At 42.2% G+C, this 22,131-nt stretch overlaps 1 protein-coding gene across 5 annotated transcripts in view; it reads right to left on the bottom strand.

Annotated features, from left to right (window-relative positions):
• Window positions 1-12,992: 12,992 nt before the first annotated feature.
• Window positions 12,993-22,131, bottom strand: part of LOC143288459 (uncharacterized) — a 260,746-nt gene continuing 251,607 nt past the window's right edge. For 4 of the 5 annotated variants that reach the window (XM_076596974.1, XM_076596978.1, XM_076596977.1 and 1 more), the window contains 4 exons: window positions 19,956-20,024; window positions 18,646-18,720; window positions 16,413-16,665; window positions 12,993-15,278 (listed from right to left, as the gene is read on the bottom strand). In XM_076596974.1, coding sequence (XP_076453089.1) covers window positions 14,336-15,278; window positions 16,413-16,665; window positions 18,646-18,720; window positions 19,956-20,024 — 1,340 coding nt within the window. In that variant the 3' untranslated portion in view covers window positions 12,993-14,335. The remainder of the gene's footprint in view (window positions 15,279-16,412; window positions 16,666-18,645; window positions 18,721-19,955; window positions 20,025-22,131) is intronic. The other variant, XM_076596975.1, reaches the window with a different exon arrangement.

Here is a 22,131-nt window from a genome sequence, read left to right as displayed (position 1 = left end):
CATATAGATGAATACTGTACCATGTCTGTACCAGACCAGCAGAAGAAAATTCAAGCTGTGGAAATGGGATGCTATCAAAGATCTTGGGCATCTTGTATCTCGAACACATCAATGAGCAAGTTCGCTAGACCATCACTCAACATACAGGGCCACAAGATAACTTACTGACGATTGTGAAGAAACAGAAACTGAAATGATATGGTCATATCATAAGATCAAATGGTCTTGCTAAAGTCATCCTCCATGGAATGGTAGAGGTGAAGAGAAGAAGAGGCACACAAAGGAAAAAATGGTATGACAACATTGAAGAGTGGACAGGGCTGACATTTGCTGAGACACTGTCACTCATACATGATCGTCCAGAATGGAGAAGGCTAATGCACAAGTCAGCATCGCAGTGCCCCTATGGAGCTAATGGAGCAAGCAAGCAAACACCATGTCCAACTGATGCAGCATTCAAAGTGAAAGGAGGAGGGCAATGCCAACTGGTTTGCATGGTGAACCCTTACAACAGCAACAGCTGTGTTAGCTGTGACAAGGAAACCCCAAGTAACTATCCGCCCTGAATATACAGATTTCCTTGAGGCGGCAAATGATGAAAGGAATCTCTGAATGGCAGAAAGCTGCCTCCAAAACATGTCAAAGAAGCATGGAGTGCTGAAAGGTGACTAAAGTGGCGATAGCGCACACCTCATGTGCTCTCAGATTCAAGCAGCATAGGGCCTGAAAGCACCTTGGGTTCTATCTGTGGGCATTCCAACCTGCCTTTTCGAACCACCACGGACAGGATTGGGAATGGAGGAAAAGCATAAGCGATCAGGTTGTTCCTGTACAGAGGCAAAGCATCCACTGACCAAGCTTACAGGTCTAAAACTGGTGAGACAGAAATGGTCTTCTGTTGACCTGGTGGCAAAGAGGACCATCAGTGGAAACCACAAACATAACACTCCCTGATGGGTATCCTTGTCTTGGACCCAATCTGTGTGGAGGACTCTTGGATCTGGTGAGAGTGTCTGCCCAAAAGTTTGCACTGCCTGCTATGTGTCTTGCTGAGAGCGCAATGCTCTTGTTGTGGTACCACAAAGGAGAGCCTTGGCCCACAGTGTGAGGCTGTCAAAGTGCACCACCCCACCTTTTGTTCACATAAATTATAACTCGCAAATTGTGTTGTCCGTGAACAAACAGTCTTGCTGGTGGTCTCCCCTGAAGAGTGAAGTAAACCTGGAAACCACTTCTAGTTCTTGAAAACTGATGTTCCATCTCGACCAAATCCTCACTGCGTGGAGTGAGCCCATGTGGGCACCCCACCCCTTGCGAGGATGCATCTGTGAAAAGTGCCACTTGAAGTAGGGGGGTGTGGTGTGGGTGGCGGCTATGGGCACCTCCTGAGCCAAAAGAGGGGAGAGAAACCATCCTGATGTCAATTTGTGGAGTAACTCTCCCAGACAGATGTGCATGTCCCTGGGCTGAGTCCACTAGGACCAGTGTAGCCTCAGTGCTCTCTGATGAGGGTCCTTGAGAACTGACCCAGGGGATGATGGGTGCCAGTGATTGCATCATGGCCAAGAGGGAAGGAGAAGGGCCAAGAGTGCATGCTGTTGACCAGAAGAAACCTAGGAGAAGATCTGCCATTCAGTCCAAGCAAACATGTGTCAGCAAGACTGTCATGGAGGGTGTGTCAAATCTCATCCCTAAAAAATTGAAGAACTGACACTGAGAGTGAGTGCACTTCTCCTTGTGACAAATCCCAGTTGGGCTTACAGATCCAGAAGTCTGGATGACTTGGACACAGAGCATGTGACTTGGCCGAGATTAGCTAGTTGTGCAGGTACACACTGAGAGGAATGGACTCTGATCTGACCATGGATACCAATTCTCAATCCACCCTGGAGAAGAGGAAGGGGGCAAAGAAAAGACCAAAGGGGTGGTCAAAGAACTGCAACACCCTTCCCTCCACACAACCTCAGGGACAAGCATCCTTCAGGTCAAATGGTCTCTCAAATCTGTGCCATCTTGAACTTGACCCTGGGACAGGAACTGTTGAGGGGTACAAATCCAGGGTTGGTTGCCAACCTCCAAGGACCTTTGGAGTCACCAACAGGTGGCCATAAAACCTGGGACCCTGGTTCAAGTGTTCTGATATCACACATTTGAGAAGCAGTTGCAATATCCCCATCTCCTGGATGCTTTCCTGCTCCTCCAAGTTGAATAAGTAGAAGTGGATCTAAGAGGAGGGCAGTCCCTCGCCCAAAGCAGCATGCACCCCGATTCTAGCACCAACACAATCCAAAAGTTGAGTCCCACATCAAGACACTGTTGTGCATGCTGGGATCCCTCCCAGCAGAGGCTGAAATGGCTGGAGGTTCTAATTTGAGTCACTTGGGGTACTGTTTTTAGGCCTTGGCTCCCTCAAGTTGACGTGGACCAAAGAGGAATGCTACTCAATGGGCAGGAAGTGACCACAAGGCAGCCCTTTCGTCCACTGAGATGTTGATGAGGTGGAGAATAGCGTGACTTCTGGTGAACAAAGAGTTGAAGTGCAGAATGGTAGTTGCATCAGCAGCAGCTTTCAGACCTTCAGCCACTGTTGGCATACATATTCAGTTTTGAGTCGCTAAAGCGTTACTGAAGTTCTGGAGTAGATAACCCCGAGCCTTGGGGAAACTGATGCTTTTCCCACAAATGATTGGCTCCAAATTGAACACATTTGAAGTCTTTGAGGTACTTTTCCCCAGGCGTCTGACAATGTGGGATAGAAGAAGTACCCCTGATCATGCAGGCAGGCTTTTTCAGCTACTCCTGTGCTATCTCTGGGACTTTATGCAATATCCCCTCCCATGAAGATACAGGGGCCCACAAGGGAGGTGCTGGCAGCAGTAGAGGTTGTCAATTGCTCACCCGAGTCACTGGGGGACACCAAATACTGGGGGCAAAGCAGTACTGGGCAGAGACAAGGGGGGCTGGTCTCCCACTAACCCCAGTGTGTCCCAGGGATGAAAGCACCCAGTCATCTCTCAAGGGGCTGTGGAAACTCCTGACTTCGGTGCATTGATAGCAGCTATAAGAGAGGCACAGCAACAGTATGTCATGACTGACAAATACTCGTTCCCTCCACCCTCAGTAGAGTAAGCCCCCAGAGGCACACGAACGGCCCTAATCAGCGCCAGCCACAGTAGAGGCACAGCCCTTAACAAAACCACCCTACACTTGGGTTAACTAGGGGTCACGCCCGACTACACTTTCCCCCAATCCCCTTCCTATTTGGGGGTTGAACCAGATCGTGAATGGAAGAACATGTGGGACCTAAGATTGCACTGTCCCCACATCATGGGTCTGGCCATTGCATGGTGGCATGTGAGGCGTAGCAAACATGTCAATTCCATGAATTCTATGACCTGCAGAGAAGAAAAAAGAAAAAGGAGCAACAGCAAGTTAGAAATGATACCAAAAGAACTGACGCAAATGATCTAGATGATATGAATTCTGAGGCGTAAATGTCCCAGAAAGCTGCATCAGCAACAAGCATGCAAAAAAACCCAAAACATTTCTAATGCATAAAAGGTTGGCAAAGACAGCAACAAGATAATGTACTTGAATAGTGGCCATGATGATGAGTAATCAGCTCCAGCTGGAGAAGTGTTTGGTTGGCTTGCAGGCCACAGACTAAATGCAAGACATCTGATCACTTTCCTGTGAATTTTGGCCTAACAGAGCAAGCCCACAGGCCTAGCTTGCATCAGTCTGACATGGTACAGAATATGACACCAAAAGCTTTTTCAGTTTGAAACTTTCACAGCACGAATATATTTTTTGTGTTGTGTGACTGAACTGGCACATCAATTACCATGGAACAAGACCAGTTAACTTGCATGGAATTTGCGAAGTGTGATCTTCAGTCTTTTTCTTTTGTTCACTTAGACACAATTTTTGTGATTCAAATGATGCCCAGTCACACATACACAACTGATAACATACATACAAACAACTGCAACAATGATCAAAACATTCAAATAAATATGCATGCGTGCACCAACATTTAAAAATACATAAAAGCCAATTATTCTCAACAATACTTACAGTATTAGATGAGTATATCAAATCTACATAGTGCAAATACTACTTAACACATCCATGTGCACATAATCATGGGGATCTTGAGATGGCCTTGCAAACCCTTGCTTTATCATCTATCATTTACAACATGCACAGATTTATTCTGAAACTGGGAGCTTAAAAATATAAACAAACATGGCGCTCTAGGCAAATTGTACTTATATGAGACAATGAAGTCACGCATGTAGAGATAACTTTTGTCACTGCGCAACAACTCACACTCACACACACAAAAGAACAACAAAAAACAACTAACCTTGTACAGTCAAAAACTCCAAAACTAATGTTGTGCAGTCTGTTCCAACAATTGTCACTCTACCAACAATCTCTTAATTTTTTTCAAATGGTTGATGTAAAAGAAAAAAAGAAAAAAAAAGTCCTGTAGAAGAGGGGCAAGATTTAACAACCAGATTCCCTGTAGGGAAGCAAGTGAAGATGACAGATGTGTCATATACTCCTGACAGTTAATTGGGTGTGGGAGAGTTCCTGTAGGGAAGCAAGTGAAGATGACAGATGTGTCAATGGGGGTGGGAGAGCTGCAAATGCCTCTGGGGTGATACCTCACTAGGTGGTCTGAGGAGCAAAGCCTCTGGGGTGATACCTCACTAGGTGGTCTGAAGAGCAAAGCCCCTGGGGTGATACCTCACTAGGTGGTCTGAAGAGCAAAGCCCCTGGGGTGATACCTCACTAGGTGGTCTGAAGAGCAAAGCCTCTGGGGTGATACCTCACTAGGTGGTCTGAAGAGCAAAGCCCCTGGGGTGATACCTCACTAGGTGGTCTGAAGAGCAAAGCCCCTGGGGTGATACCTCACTAGGTGGTCTGAAGAGCAAAGCCCCTGGGGTGATACCTCACTAGGTGGTCTGAAGAGCAAAGCCTCTGGGGTGATACCTCACTAGGTGGTCTGAAGAGCAAAGCCCCTGGGGTGATACCTCACTAGGTGGTCTGAAGAGCAAAGCCCCTGGGGTGATACCTCACTAGGTGGTCTGAAGAGCAAAGCCTCTGGGGTGATACCTCACTAGGTGGTCTGAAGAGCAAAGCCCCTGGGGTGATACCTCACTAGGTGGTCTGAAGAGCAAAGCCCCTGGGGTGATACCTCACTAGGTGGTCTGAAGAGCAAAGCTCACCTGAGATCAATCTTTGGTACTTCTGCTATTGATTCCAGATCTAAACATGTACCAATTGCAGCCATCAAGTGTATCATGCATCAATGGCTGACATAATTTCAGCACACACATACACTGTCAAATGTTGCAGTTTTTGTTGCATAAAGTGAGGAATGGCCCCAGTGGCAAGACTGGGACAGAAATGTGTATGTCTGTGTGTGTGTTCCTGCATGTGTGGTCATATGCCTGCATGTATACTCCTGTGTCTTAGGGTGTCTTCATGTCTTTGTATGGGCTGTCAATGTACACGTGTATACCAGTGTGTGTGTGTGTGTGTGTGTGTGTGTGAGTGAGTGAGTGAGTGAGTGAGTGAGTGTGTGTGTGTGTGTGTGTGTGTGTGTGTTCCCAGGCCATAGGAACATCTGAGGATAGGACTGATTTTTTTTTTTTTTTTTGCTTCCTTTTGTTTTAATTTGAAGGCATGGTAGATTTCATCAAAACAAACAGAACTGACTCTCAACCAGTTACAACTAATGCACAATGTTTGGCAGAAGAGCTGGTTCCATCAACACAGAACAGATTAGGAATGGGCCTTTTATTATTGGGACAGATGAAAAGAATGTGGCAGTTAAAAAAAAAATTATTAAAATTTCAAAAAAAGTTATTTTGTGGTTGGCAGTTGCGTTGCAACAGCCACTGTCAGCAACACCATACCCAAGTTTTACCCCCTTCCCCATTTTCTCTCTGGATCTGCACAAATCCCAGGAATGGCCTCCAGGGCTTTTCTGCAGCAGGCACACCCAACAGTCATTTTTTTTTTTTTTTTTTTTTTAAATCTTAACAATTGGATTTACATGTAGTTCACATACCTGAAAACAAAACATATTTTCAACTGTAACATTTCATCTGATAAGAAAAAGCAAAAGAATTAAAACAAGAAATGACTACAACAAAACATTATTCTCTTTCTCAGAAGCTATTTTTGGTTTGAAGTACATTAAAAAAAAAAATTAAAAAAAAGAAAACAAAAAGAAAAAAAAAGGGATAGAGAGAGACAGAGAAAACCAACAATAAAAAACCCAAAAAAACAAAGAAACACCCCCCAAAAAAACAACAACAACAACAACAACAAACAAACAACAACAAAAACCAAAAGAAAAAGAAAAAACTCAAACATATCTGTATTAGTTATGATAGAAGATGTGAAATGTATCTGGGGAATATCTCTGTAAACGTTACGGGGGACACAAATTCAAAATAACCCTGAAAGTGGAAGGTGATCTGCTCTAAAACACTTTCAAACTTATCCCACAGTCATACACAATATCAGTATAAAAACAACAACTTATACCTGAATGTGTAATCTATATAAGTATTCATGATAATTATCTAATGCTCTTTGATTATCTGATGCTAATATATTATGAAATGCATGTCCTCTCTCACTTATAAAGCACCAATTTCAGCTTGCAGCACAAACCACCAGGGAAACCCAAGCAAAGACATGGCAGTCAATGAGTCACAATAAGCAGTGTGCGCCACAATAATTTTAAATGAATAAAATCTTGAACTGCTTGGTTGTATAATTAATAGAGTATAATAAATAGAAATAACTCTTCTAACTAATTTTTCCTGACAAGCTATATATTGTAATGAGGATATATGATGGAAAATATTATCATGGGTTCTTCATATTATGTGATCCAGTGTCTGCTTTACACTGAAGGTCAGCACTGCAATGTCTTTTCTTTATTTGTGCTCACTTTTATCCTGTTCTGACTGTTTTCCATGGTTTCCTGAAAAGAACCAAAAGTGGGTAGAACAAAGTAATGTTTTACTTTTTTGTGCCCAGAATGTTTTCATAAATTTACTGCAAGCTTCATTTAACAATTCCACCCTAAAACTGTTAACTTGTAGCACTTCAACTTCACTCAGCATGAAAAACATAGCATACATGCATACAGATCAGTATGTTTTATCAGACAGAAAAATGAATCTATGTTACCAGTGAATCACAATAAAATATAAGTCATTAAGTTCAGTCAAATGCTAACATTCATTTAACCTTATCAACCCTAGAGAATTTACAGCCTCTGTAGGCTTCCCTGTAATATTGGTGCTGAAAAACTTAGAAAATATGCTGAAATTGTCAATTTTTTTCCGTTTTCATTGACACTTGTGGACACAGCCAGAAATATTGAAGAAGTTAGTTCTCTTTACTTGTGGTTTACATTACTACTACCTTTTTTAAAATTTTATTTTTATATATATATATATCATAATTAGTATTTATTTATTTATGTAAGCTTATCTATTATTTCTTCACCTTTTTTCCCCCTCAAGGCCTGACTAAGCGCGTTGGGTTACGCTGCTGGTCAGGCATCTGCTTGGCAGATGTGGTGTAGCGTATATGGATTTGTCCGAACGCAGTGACGCCTCCTTGAGCTACTGAAACTGAAAACTGTGGTTTATACATATGCAGGAATGTAGAAACTGTTTTATGAAACAAATGTTGACGCCAGAACAGTGCTTGGGTGCAGGGTTCAGTAAGTTACGTAACAGGTGAAATCCTTTATCAGCATAACTTTAAGCTTCATAAAAGGGATAGCCACAAAGGTCTCATAAATATCTGCCATCCTGGCTTGTTTTCTACCACTTGCAGTTGCTAGGAAAATGTCTGTGATTGTTTATCATGAACATATTGTACACAGAAAGTCGAAATGGGTGTTTCCATTATGATGAAATTATATATAAACCTCTTATAATCAATGTGGATTCTCTTTCTTTAGCAAATATTTTTTTGTATGTGTTTCACATATCTGTTTGCTAGTCAGCAGTAGAAACAGAAAAATGATATTGGCAGCAATAAATGGAAGGAAGAACATCAATGAAACAAACCTATAGTAATACAAGTAGCAAAGGTCAAGGTTTCTGCTTTCAGATCTTAGTCACTGTTTACAAAGCTCTCACTTTCATTAGCTCAAAACTGAACACATGGTGACCTTGACAGCAGAGACAGTGAATCTAGACCACGATGTAAACTATCCCTTTCATTATACAATGCCAAAAGTTTGGACACATTACAGATGTTGCATCTGAAGGAAAGCAGTGAACAGAATGTTGGCCAGGACCTGCTCCACACCCACTGTGCAACATTCACATCAAGTCGCCCATAGGTGAAGGCAGCCCCAATGCTCTACTTCAAGAGCTGGTGTTCAGACCTAGAGAGTTAACTTCACAATCTTGCATCTTTTATAATGGAACTTTTCAGACTTCTCTTCAGCCAACAGCTATGTTCAAACAGTCTTGTCTGAAGTAAAAAATGAGGCATCTACTGAAGAAATCCTTTCAGTGATTGCACAATCCTTTTAACAACATCATATGTCATCAGTTGATGGCTAAGATACAGGCCTCTAAAAATGCACTGAATAAAAAAAACAACACACACACATAAATCTGACACTACACAGGTTTTCTGTGTCTATGGCTAGTAAATCAGTAAATCACAACATACTTTCATGTATCTTATTAAAAAAAAAAAAAAAAAAAAAAAAAAAAAAAAAAAAAAGGATGGGCATAAGGAAGAGTGGTGTAGCAAGGAAAAAATAGGACATACACTGAGTTAAAAAAAAAAAAAGAAGACAAGACTCCATGTCAAAAGCTATGAAATAATATTCATTCTATATACAGGATGAAATATCATTGGAATCAATCCAATCTTAAAAGGGAAGCTCTAAAAATGATGATATATTCCAAGTCATCAGAAACAAAAGAGCACAGAAAGGGGACATGGGAAAGGAGGAGGGGGCTGTGAACTGGTAAGTACATGAAGAATCTGTTAAATCTTAAATAAAATCTATTTATCATTATTTTTTCCCTAAATTTAAAGATTTAATCTTCAGTGCCCATTGGACGTCAGCTGGCATCTTTCTCAGTGTTCCTAAATTTACAGATTAATTAACTTGTTCAGTGCCCATAAGTGGATACTGGCGTCCTGCATTCATTTTGATTTTTCCTTCATCAGAAGTTTGGTACAATGAACATAAACAGACTCTGAATGGTTAGCTTAACCAGTAGAGTGCCTATAAGACATCAGCTGACATCCTACAAAAAGTATTGTAAGATGTCCACTGACGTCCTGCACATGTTCTGATTTTTCCTTCATTGGAGTTTGGTTCAATTCACATCAACAGACTCTGAACAGTTAGTTTGATGTGTCTGGTTTATAAAAATACTATTTAAATGAACATTCATCAGGTAGAAGACCCCTTTCCACTGGATAATAATTTGCTAACTGACCATGTGATATGCGCATGGAAAAGGGGGTTGCATCATGTGCACAAAAAATGCTTTGAAAACTGTCCAGTAAAGCAAATAGTCAGAGTCAGCAGATTTACACAATTCTGAAAGCTCTGCTTGTGGTTATGGACAGATTTCATGATAGATAAGGATCTCTGTTGTCTGATGATTGGTTTGAAAACGAAGGTGATTGACCATGACAATGATGAAACTGACAGCCCCATTTGATGGTAATTCAGTCCATCTATCCAATCAGACAGCTTTTTTGAACAAGTGGCTATGACAGACAGAATATGAGCAGTGAGCCTTAGAAGAAGGGGAGGAGAGATGTAAGACGATAGATAGAATGTCAGCCAGAGTTCATGAAGGGGGCGTGGCTTTTAGGGAATGAGTGTGCTCACATTTCAATGCAGACTGTAGAATCAACCACCACCAATGCTCCACGATTCTGAAGAAACACAGGGTGGAACTGGCACTGGACGTGAAACATGTGCTTTTTATTTTTCACGCTTTTTTCTCTCTCGCTGAATCAGATGATTTACTTGTTTGAAGAGGTGGCAAGCCGGATGCACAGCAGACACTTCACTCGGCCCACGTGCAACTTGAAAGGAGTGAATGTCATCAAAGAACTTCACCCTCTCACTCCCGAATGCTCTTAGCTGTCAAAAAGCTTTCCAGCTCAGTTTCTGAGACCATGACTGACCTTTCACGTTGACTTTACCCACCTTTGTCATTGTTGGGACAGTGATTTACTTGCATGTCTGCATGAGCTGTGATTCGTTTTTGTAAACTTATAGCCTGTTTTAATTTCTTCTGCAGGTATAATCTGAAAATAGGCATGCTATTTCTAGCTGTATTTTGTTTTTTTCTTTATGGATGTTATTATGTAGAGGTGGAAATAGACTTTTTTGTTGCACAAAAATCATTATCTTGACTTTACATGCCTGAACAGTTATCTACAATCAACCTAATTGGGTAAAAGAACCCAGAAGCAGAATCTACACTCATTTTTCTCCACAAAAACATTTACTTTCTTTATCACCTTAGTTTTTGTGCTAGATTTTTTTTACCCCCGAATCCTCAAAATTCCCTGGCAAGGGGAGAGCACTTTATTTTTTAATTTTTTTACAAAATTCTCCGGCACTGAACTGGTTAATGTGCCTTCATTTAGTTTTATACTATTTAAATGAGTATTAATCAGGTGGAAGACCCCTTTCTACTCAATACCTTTACTTGCCAACTGGACCAATTGGAGCTCATATGGAAAGAGTTTGCCTCACATGCCATGTCAGACACTTTTTCAAGGAAAGACAGTGGTCTCAGTCAGCAGAGTTACACAATTCTGCAAGCTGTGTATATGGTTATGTATGAGTACGACGATGTGAGATGGAACAATCTTGTCTTATGATTCGTTTGATGACAATGACGTACTCAATGACGAAACTGACAGCAACATTTGACTCTTTTTTCAGTCCATCTATCCAATCAAACATCATTTTTGAGCAGGTGACCATGACTGACAGTGAAGGCGCAGTACTATCATGTAATCTGAGAGAGGAGGGGGAGGAGAGATTAAGGAGTGATGTAAGACAAAAGGTTGAAGGGCAGACAGAGTGCGTCAAAAGGGTTGTTGTTCTGACCATCAGTGATCTATCTTCTTAGTGTTCAACTGCCGGGAATGAAAACAGCCATTTGTCCACGATTTTTATGAAACCCTGTGTTGACAGATGACAGACAGGAATCAGGTGGTTTTAAAAATTGTTCATGCTCTTTGTCACTATCAGTTGACTGGCTTCTTTGTAGAGCAGGAAAACCAGAAACACAGCAGGCAGTTTTTCCGATCAGTTTGCAACCAAGAAGAAAGAAATATCAAAGGGCTTCCTCCTCTGAAAGAGGAACACTCTTTGTCTTAGGTGTGTGTAAAAAAAAAAAAAAAAAAGAAAAAGAAAAAAAAAGCTTGATGCTCACTTTCTGAGAACATAATTGACTTTTAATCTTGACCGAACGCATGTTTGTCGTTGCTGGGACAGTATTCATTAACATGACTGCAATAGAGTTGCGAGTGCTATTAACTTTGAGCCATTTTATTTTCTTCTACAGGTAAAATCAGACAAAAAGCATGCTATTTCCAGCTGTATTTTGTTGTTTTCTTTTTGGGTGTCATTCTGTAGAGGTGGAAATAGACTTTTTTTTTTAATGCATAAAAATTGTTATCTTCACTCTGAAATGCCTGAATAGTTATATCAATTTTTTAATGCATAAAAATTATCATCTCCACTTTGAAATGCTTGAATAGTTATATCAATTCAAAATAATCTGAAAAAAAGCCTGATTTAGAATCCATATTCATTTTTCTTCAGAAATACATTTACTTTTATTCTGCATCTCCTTTAGTTTTTGTGCTACAATTTAATAAAAAATTGTTACCCCCGAATCCTAAAAATTCCCTGCAATGGGAGAGCACTTTTTTTCACTACAAAATGTTCAGGCACTGAACGGGTTAAAATTGAGTTTCTGACTTGCAATTAATTTCTCAAGAAGCAGACAGTTTTTCCGATCAGTTTGCAACCAAGAAGAAAGAAATATCAAAGGGCTTCCTCCTCTGAAAGAGGAACACTCTTTGTCTTAGGTGTGTGGTAGGTTCATATTTCATTTCCAATAGTGCATTTTTGGCCCAACGTATGTCAAAAGACAATTGTTGGAATCAGAAAGAAAGTGTTAAAAGGAATCCTTTTCATACATCATACATATTGTGGTATATCATTTCTGAACATGATACCTGGGCTGGTGGTGTGTATAAGGAGAATGGTGGCAGGAAACACGACAGACATAACCAAGATCATTAATCAAGAAAATAGACATTGTATAGTATAGTCGATGATACAGCAAAAAAAATCTTCACACTTTTTTGACAGCTGCTTGGGTGTCTGAGCCCTGAAAACCTATGTAGTTTTATGTGCAGACAATGTGGTTAAATATCTATTGGAGAAAAATAAGAAAATGACACTTAAAGAATTCAAAACTGTGTCACAAAAAAGTTGAGTGAGTACTTGGGGATGAAGTTCATTGTTGAAACAGAAAGTAAGTATCTATTCATCTGACCATAACATCCAATGTTTTAATAAACAACTTAATGTTTCAACTGAACTTCATTTCCAATGTTACTAACTGCTGTGTAAGTCATATGAATTGATGTAAAATACAGATTGATTTCAAATGTCATGTTTACACATTATGTGCTCTTTGAAAAGAGCTGTTCAGTAATATGATTAAAATTAATACTTATAGCAGATTCCGTACAATTAATTATTTGTGACTTCAATGATGATAAATTAAAAAAATAAGAAGAAACTAAAACAAGCAAACAAAAACAAACAAACAAACAAAAAAAAAAAAAAAAAAAAAAAAAAAAAAGGCAGCAAAGAAGGCCTGGGGTCCAGGCATGCAGACAAACACATTCACAACAATACCACACAGTTTTTTTCTTTCCAAACATCACTCAGTATTCAAACAAAGAGTACACATTCACATACACAGCACCACACTCTTTTTCTTTCCAAAGATCACAAATATTCAAACAAGCGAACACACATGATTTATGGGGCCAACTGAATCATATCAAGCAGTACATCATTAGTCTATTACTATCCACATGTATATTTATATTACAGAATGAATGGACAGACAAAAGATGGGCGTGCACAGCAACGAACCCCCATCCCATGGGGTTGATGGCTAACAGAACAAACAGGGGAGAGAGCCCAGAGGCAGGCAGGGGACAAGTGGGTGGAGCAGTGAACAATTGGTCTTCCTGACTTTATTGCTACCCAGTGAAACACAGGTGACAATGCCCTCACCAGCACCTGGACTACAGGTGTCTGTAGCACTGGACACTCTGTCCTTGACGTCAATCCATCACCACCAAGGAAAACGAACTTCACACCCAGCACAACACAGGTGACTTGCAAGCCACTGCTGTCCTGTGCTCAGTGGTATGTCTGTGTGACAAAAGACATTCCACAAGAACCTTTGAATCATTCTGCATCATTCTCCTATCTCCTGTTACATGTACCATGCATTGCACTTTGTAACCTGTATTACTGTTCCATTTGATGTGTCCTGCGTTGTCAGTGTGTTGTAAGCAAGCCAAAGTCCAATCCCATGACCTCAGCACAGTGCTGTTACCTGCTGGTCACACTGCCCTGTCCTGTGGCAAGTTGGACTCCATTTGTCTGCAGCTGCATGTCACACACATCTGAGTTTTCACAAGCCAAAAGCAAATGGATGTCCAGGTCACAGGATATTTACATCAACACACAGTCACAGAAAACCACTGGGATATATCACTGAAACCTCTTTGCTACAGGTTGCACACAACACTGAATGCACTTTTTAAACACTTGTTCACCAACTGACAAGATTTCATTGTAAAAATTCAACATGTTACCATGACTTAACAAAACCACTGCTGTAACAAACAAGTGTCCTAGCAAAGACGTCATCTTGTGTGCTGCATACACTGATCTGAATGAAGACAGTAGGGGGGGGGGGGGGTCAGGTGTGGACATGACTGCAGACATAGTACAGCCTTCAGCACACACAGTGCAGCATCACATGGAGAACACAGGTCTCCTAACGCTGAGATCACACACACAAACTACGACACAGGAGTTCAACACCAGTGCTGACACAGCGTACTTTCTCACCACCACACTGCTATGCTCCACTCTGGCTGAGAACAAGAACAGGGCGGTGGGGAACAAGGAGAAGAAATCTCACAGTGGTAAATCACCTCCCACTTCACAGTAGCTAAGTGAACGCTACCGTACAGAGTGGGTGTCTGTATCATTGGGCACAGCTTCTCTTTTGTCTTTCAAGTCACTGGTGCTGTCAGCGACACTGTAGCCCTTGGTTTTGCTGGAGGAGGGTGAGTTATCATGACTCCTGGATGGCCCTGCAGTAGGTGCTGTGGCACTTGCGGAAGGGATAAGGGGTGGGGGGGGTAGGGTTGCAGGTGAGCCACTCTTACTACTGACAGTCAGGTGATGGCCGGGATGGTGTGCACTGAACATGGGGGAGATGGTACGGCCAAATGGACCCAGAGTCGATGCTGCCGCCACCAAAGAGTCTGCTCTCAACTTTTCGTACGTCAGCCTCTCCCTGTCAAAAGGGGCCATGCGTTCCAAATACTGGCGCCTACTCAACTCAAATTCATGCTCTCGTATCATCTGTTCTTTGAGACGTTCTTGCTCCATCAGAGCCAAAGGTCCACTCAAGCGTGACAACACAGCCATGCGGTCCCTTTCTGCTGCCACCCTCTCTGCTGCCACCCGTTCCATCTCTAAGCGATGTAGCTCTGTGGCTTTATCAAAGGGATTCCACAGGGGTGGGGCTGGTGCCGGGGGTCGTGGTTCCAGTCCAGGGAGGTAGTGGGGGTGCAGCATACGACTTCGATCCAACAAACCCAAGCCCAGAGGGGGGGGAGCTGCATGGGGAGGAGGAGGATGACCTGTCAGTCCCAAGAATGACGTCTGTAACAGTTTATCTCGTTCTGCTGCCAACATTTCCTCTTCTTTCACTTTGACCCCTGACCCAGGAACCACCTTATCGTCCAAACGACGTTCAAGGCCAGGCATGATGTCAGGTTTGCTTCTGTCCAAGCTTCCATTGCGTAGGGGAGATCTGGACCGTGGGCGCAGCTGCTGTGCCAGATCTGTCTCTCTGTAGCGAATCCGTTCCTCCAGACGATGGTTTCTGGATTCCCTATGAATGAAATATGACAGACCAGACATCACGATCATGATCAGTCAGGCTATCTACAGGCCAGTTACTTAAACAAGTATTCTGACCTTTTATTCAACAGGTCCTGGTAGCTGATGATCTAATCGGAGATAGTAAATATAACAATAATCCAATTTTTTACTGGTGGTAATTTATTCATTTGATGACAACTTTCCAAAATCTTTACTCAGTGGCAATAAAATATCGAATAAAAGCAGTTCATTTAGCTGCAACAAACCAAAATCTCAGAAGATTCCAGTTAACCTTAAGCATGTACTTGGTGGCCAGTGAAATACTTCGAACTACGACCAAAAAAAAATCAACCCGATATTGAACCCAAACCAACTATTAACAGGTTACACATCACCTCCATCACAACCCCATAATAGATTAAGCTGTCTGCAATGTATACATTGTGTAGTTATCACATTCTGCATTCCATATTTAAAGTATTTTCATTCAGTTATCCAGACTCAACCAGGAGAGCAGGAAAAGAGTTCATTGAAGACTTTGCTATCAAGCTACAGCGACTGCCATCAGCTCTATGACAGTCAACCTGGAATTCAAACAAAGCTGGTGTTGGTACAGTTCTTTTTCAGAAGACTATGCTGAATAATTCAAGACTCTATAGCACTGCCAGAACTAAAAAAGAAACTTTGGGCTTTTTCACTTCTAGTATGCCACTGAAAAATACTGAAGGCTGTAGAAGCAATATACTTGTCATTACTTTATCCACAATGCATGCTCACTCACGCATAATTCGTTAACTATAGCAAATCTCATCATAACAGAGCCATAAGAGCCATAATAAAAAAAAAATTGCATCAACTATCTGCACAATTTCAAAGGACACTAACATCTTTTCTTGTTGCATATGAACTGCATTAATTCATTTTGATCACTGTATTCCATATCACATATACATGACAAAAAATGGTTTTGTTCCATATCATACATGACATAGATGTCACTGCTGACTGATCAGAAATAAAATTAACCAAAGCAAGAAAAAGAAAAAAAAAACCCTAACAACTGCTGTGTGGTTTATCAAGGTTAGTCTATTAAGTTTTAAAAGCATATTGATTTGTTATCATATATGAAAAGTAAAACATTTACCTCTCTCGTTCTTCCTCTTTCCGGAGTTCTCTTTCTCTCTCTCGCTCCCGTTCCCGTTCCAGTTCTCTCTCGCGTTCCCGCTCCCTTTCACGCTCTCTTTCTCGTTCTCGTTCAGCCTCTCTTTCTTTCTCCTTTTCCCGTTCCAGGTCTGGCTTTGGCCACACAGGAAAAGAAGGAGGGGTGCGATGCAAGCGGTTCCACTCATGTGGAGAGGTAAGAGATGGTGCTGGCAGATCACGACTGAGCAGGCTGCCTGTAAGTACACAGATGAGAAAGAACCCATAGTGCTGTTCACAGATCACTCTTACTTTCTTTTCTTCACCATCCTGTCTGTGTATTTAAAACAACAGAGAGAAAAAAAGAAAATGACGACAGAAAAAAAGAGAAGACAGAGAAAAAAAGAAAGACAAAACATGTTAAAATGTACTGGGAAATGAGACAATACCAGTCCTTGTTCTCATTTTACATAGCAACTGTGATGGACTAGGTATCCCATTCACATCCACAGGGCAGGACACACATCAGCTTCTGCTTGTCATTCATGGTCACCACTGACAAATGTACCTTCTGTCACACACACACACACACAAAGACTACAAATGTGATACACTGACACCAATAAAGCCAATAATGATCCAAATAAATAAAACAAGAATTTCATACTGGATGATTTTTACTGACTGGCTCCAACCTAAAAAAACAATGGCAGAGTGTCAACAACAACAACAAAAAAAGTAGTACAATGCTTTATTGTGATAATCATGCAGAGACAACATTCCTCCAACAAATAAAATAAATAAGGAAATTCAATGACATGAATTATTGTAATAGATGATTAAAGACTAGTTCTCTCAAAGAAAAGCAGGCTGACCAATGTCTACCTGGAAATACTGACAGTGACAAGGAATCAGCTGAGTGAACTCTATGTGGAAATAAAATACATTTCTGGTGATGACAATGGCAGCATTCTTCAGTATTAGGGTGATAAAAAGACCATTTTTCAGAACAATGACTATGACAGTTTCAGGAGGGAAAGAAGATGAAGAACCTTTGCTGAGATTAGATTCAACAAGTTAATGATAGGAGTAAATTTAACACAGGCAAACAAATGTCTGTAATGTATTGTAGTGTACTGGATTGTACCGTATTGTATTGCACTGTGCTCTGTGTGTGTATGTGTTTGTATGTGTGTGTGTGTGTGTGTGTTTGTGCATGTGTGTAAGTGAACATGTTTGTGTGTATGTATAGAGTTGTGTCTGAATAAATTAATTTTCTTTCGTTCAGCCTAGGACCCATAAGATTTTATTAGGTCTTTCTTGGTTCATTGGTGGAATGTTTGTCTTGGGTTTAAACAACAGCATGACATTTTATTTCTGGTCCACATTTAAAAGCAAAGAAAAAATAATTCTGGGGAGAACAAAGAAAAACATGAACTGAATCATCAATCTGTTTACTACATACAAGTATTCTAAAGAAGATTCTGAATTAACTAGAATAGCCTAAAAATTCAGCTGACTATTCTTTAAAGGCAGTCCATCTTGCCTGAAAAGTCTGGTCACTGTTGGAACTGTGCTTTCAATCGATAATTTGTGATAACATATCACTGACAGGGAGCAAAGGAAGCCACCAAATTTTATTCAAAGAAAGGTATGTGCAACACTTACTGCATAATGTCCCCGAATGACCATAAAAAAAATAAACAAACGTGAATTACAGGCAGTCACATTACACAGCATGAGTAATAGACAGCAGTCAACTTCAGCCATTATTTGAGGAGAAAACAGCCATGAATATGACAGGGAAACTTAAAAACAGATCTTTATCATGGTTATAAAACAATGAAATGCAGATCGATGTGGACTGCTAAAGAAAAAATTGCTCTGTTTCCAGAGCACAATTTTTGGTTCAACAAACACTCATTTCTGGAAGTAAGATAAAAGTATGATTTAAATCACTATGTACTGGTAACCACCCATTCCCATCTGCACACCTCCTATACATTTGACTTTTGGTTTTGTTGCTGTGCTGCAGGAACTGCACATGAGCCTTAAAGGCTTTGCCTTTCATTTGTTTTTGCTTAAAAACTGACAGGTATTCCTTGGAAATTAAGTGGCATTACAATCAGTACAAATCATGTAAAATATTCTTGTAGTTTTGAAGTTAGGAAGATCTACACAGTGTGCTTCAGCCCAGAGAGAAACAGCATGCCAAGAAGTAAAAGTGCCACCCTTACCCTTACCTAGTCCTCCAAAGCTCAGCCCCATCATGCCTGGCGGGTAGTGTGAGGGTCTGGGGAAGGGGTTCAGGCCTGCACACACATATAACACATAGTGAGAAGAAACAACCAACCAAATTATACACACCAGTCAGCAGCACACAGCATCACAGTCATTCCTATCAAAACACACTGTCACTGCTGAACACAGATCAGTACCAACTGTACTCGCACACACACAGATTCTCTCTCTATCATGCACTATAGTGATTTAGCAAATTAAGGAAAACAGTGCATTCAGTATTTTGTGTAAATTGTACAAAATTAATACAGGGGTTAAGAGGTATTGAAACGAAAGTGAACACCAGCTGGGCTGTCCCTCTGCAGCTGATAAAAAAATATTTTTAATAGTCTTAGCCTATCAATGTCTTAGTAATGTGTGTGTGTGTGTGTGTGTGTGTGAATGTGTTTGTGCGTGCGTGTGCGCGCGTGCGTGTGAAAGGCATTCAAACTGCGTGTGTATGTGTGTGTTTGAGAGGATGGAGAGGTTTAACAATGACACAGTAAATAGTGAGGACAGCCGAAACCAAGGTGGGTACATAGAACTTTCCAGAAAAAAGGTGGTGCAGCTAGCTGTGTACATCTACATTGCAGTTGCATGGAAAAGGGGCTTTCCACACTGTCCTTTGAAATGTTTCTGACCCTTCAACAGAACTGGACTTTGAACCACCCTCCACTATTTACTCCATTACCGCTACCTCAATCCCTTTGTCATTTCTATTCTGTTCGTGTAAAAAGAGGGTTGGAGGGAAAAGGTACAAGGCATAGATGTGGTATTTGGAAAGGAGAGAGAAAGGAACTGATAATATGAAGCAAAAGTGAGAGGGGGGGAGAGTGAGTGTTAAGACCTGACTGTGTGTGAGATGGCAAAATCAGCACCTCTGTGTGTGTGTGTGTGTGTGTTAGTGTATATGTGGTGCCAGTGTGAGATGGCAGAGAGACTGAGAAAGACAGATGGAAAAAGACAGGGGGATGGGACCCACTGATCCAAACACTGAACACACTGATTTCATAATCGTTTGGAAATCACCAAACTCATTCCATTCCTTCAACTCATGACTACAAACATGGGTGCACACACGCACATACTTGCGCATGCCCACTCTCACACTCTCTCCTCTCTTATATGCATGCATGCATGTACACACACACACACACCTTCCTTTACACTCACACATACCCTTTCACATACACATATCATTTTACACACCCACACTCATTTACACACACACACAAAACCACACGCAGATGCAGAAAGAGGAACTGACCAAGTGGGGCTCCAGCAGGGTTGAGGAAGGAAGAACTGTGTGGAGGTAGTCCATCCACACGGCTGACACCTGGTGACCAGCAACACAACTCTCTCACAACCATATCATCACCCTGCATCATCCCACAACCATGTCATCACCCCGCATCATCCCACACCCATGTCATCACCCCGCATCATCCCACAACCATGTCATCACCCTACATCATCCCACAACCATGTCATCACCCCGCATCATCCCACAACCATATCATCACCCCGCATCATCCCACAACCATATCATCACCCCGCATCATCCCACAACCATATCATCACCCTACATCATCCCACAACCATGTCATCACCCCACATCATCCCACAACCATGTCATCACCCCACATCATCCCACAACCATGTCATCACCCTACATCATCCCACAACCATGTCATCACCCCGCATCATCCCACAACCATATCATCACCCTACATCATCCCACAACCATGTCATCACCCCACATCATCCCACAACCATGTCATCACCCCACATCATCCCACAACCATGTCATCACCCCGCATCATCCCACACCCATGTCATCACCCCACACCATGTCATCACCCTACATCATCCCACAACCATGTCATCACCCCACATCGTCCCACAACCATGTCATCACCCCGCACCATGTCATCACCCCGCATCATCCCACAACCATGTCATCACCCTACATCATTCCACAACCATGTCATCACCCTGCATCATCCCACACCCATGTCATCACCCCGCATCATCCCACACCCATGTCATCACCCCGCATCATCCCACAACCATGTCATCACCCTACATCATTCCACAACCATGTCATCACCCTACATCATTCCACAACCATGTCATCACCCTACATCATCCCACAACCATGTCATCACCCCACATCATCCCACACCCATGTCATCACCCCGCATCATCCCACACCCATGTCATCACCCCGCACCATGTCATCACCCCGCATCATCCCACACCCATGTCATCACCCCGCACCATGTCATCACCCCACATCATCCCACATCACAACCCCGCATCATCCCACAACCATGTCATCACCCCGCATCATCCCACAACCATGTCACCACCCCACATCATCCCACAACCATGTTGTCACCCCACATCATCCCACAACCATGTCATCACCCCACATCATCCCACAACATCACCCCGCATCATCTCACAACCATGTCATCACCCCACAACCATGTCACCCACAACCATGTCATCACCCTGCATCATCCCACAACCATGTCACCACCCAACACCACCCCACAACCATGTCACCATCCCACAACCATGTCACCACCCAACACCACCCTACAACCATGTCACCACCCAACACCACCCCACAACCATGTCACCACCCAACACCACCCCACAACCATGTCACCATCCCACATCACCCCACAACCATGTCACCACCCAACACCACCCTACAACCATGTCACCACCCAACACCACCCCACAACCATGTCACCATCCCACATCATCCCACAACCATGTCACCACCCATCACCTTTTGAGTAGATAAATAAGAACATGTTGCAGACAAATGAGGATAAAATATAGGTAATTGCCATTGGCATTTTGTCAGGTCAAATAGATATATCTGCTACTGGTAACCTGGATCCCAGTACTACCTGTCACAGGGTCGAATTGCTGGTGACTAAACCAGCACCCCCACCAGTCCTCTCAGGAGGATGGTGAGGAGGGTGGCTAGACACCCTGGTGGAATTAAATGACCCATCAAAGGGCGCCAGCTCTGGAGAGCCACCTGCGGCCACCTAGCTAAGGGAGTAAACCCTGACAGAAAATCCGGTGTGGGGCCCCTAAGGCAGTTGGATGACAAACTTTGTCACTTTCCGGCAGCTCCTGCGGCCGCGTTGGCACCAAAACGTAACAGCCTTGCTGTTTCTTTGGATCTGTCAGCGAGGTGGAGAGGGGGGACAAGCTGCATGGGCAACAGCCTGTCTTCCATATTACATTGCCCAGGCTTATATCCGTCCATCCATCCACAAACACCTTGAACCTAAAACCTGGAGAGGACACTCCAGCTTCGCTACTAGCACTAGCGTCGGAACAACACGTGAAGCAACAGTTACCAGTTATAAGTTAGCGCTCAATTGGCGTAGAGCTGATGCCAGGAGTTGCTTCTG

This window comes from Babylonia areolata, chromosome 12 (genome assembly GCF_041734735.1).
Source record: "Babylonia areolata isolate BAREFJ2019XMU chromosome 12, ASM4173473v1, whole genome shotgun sequence".
Taxonomy (NCBI): Eukaryota; Metazoa; Mollusca; class Gastropoda; order Neogastropoda; family Buccinidae; genus Babylonia; species Babylonia areolata.
This window is presented reverse-complemented; position numbering and strand designations above follow the sequence as displayed.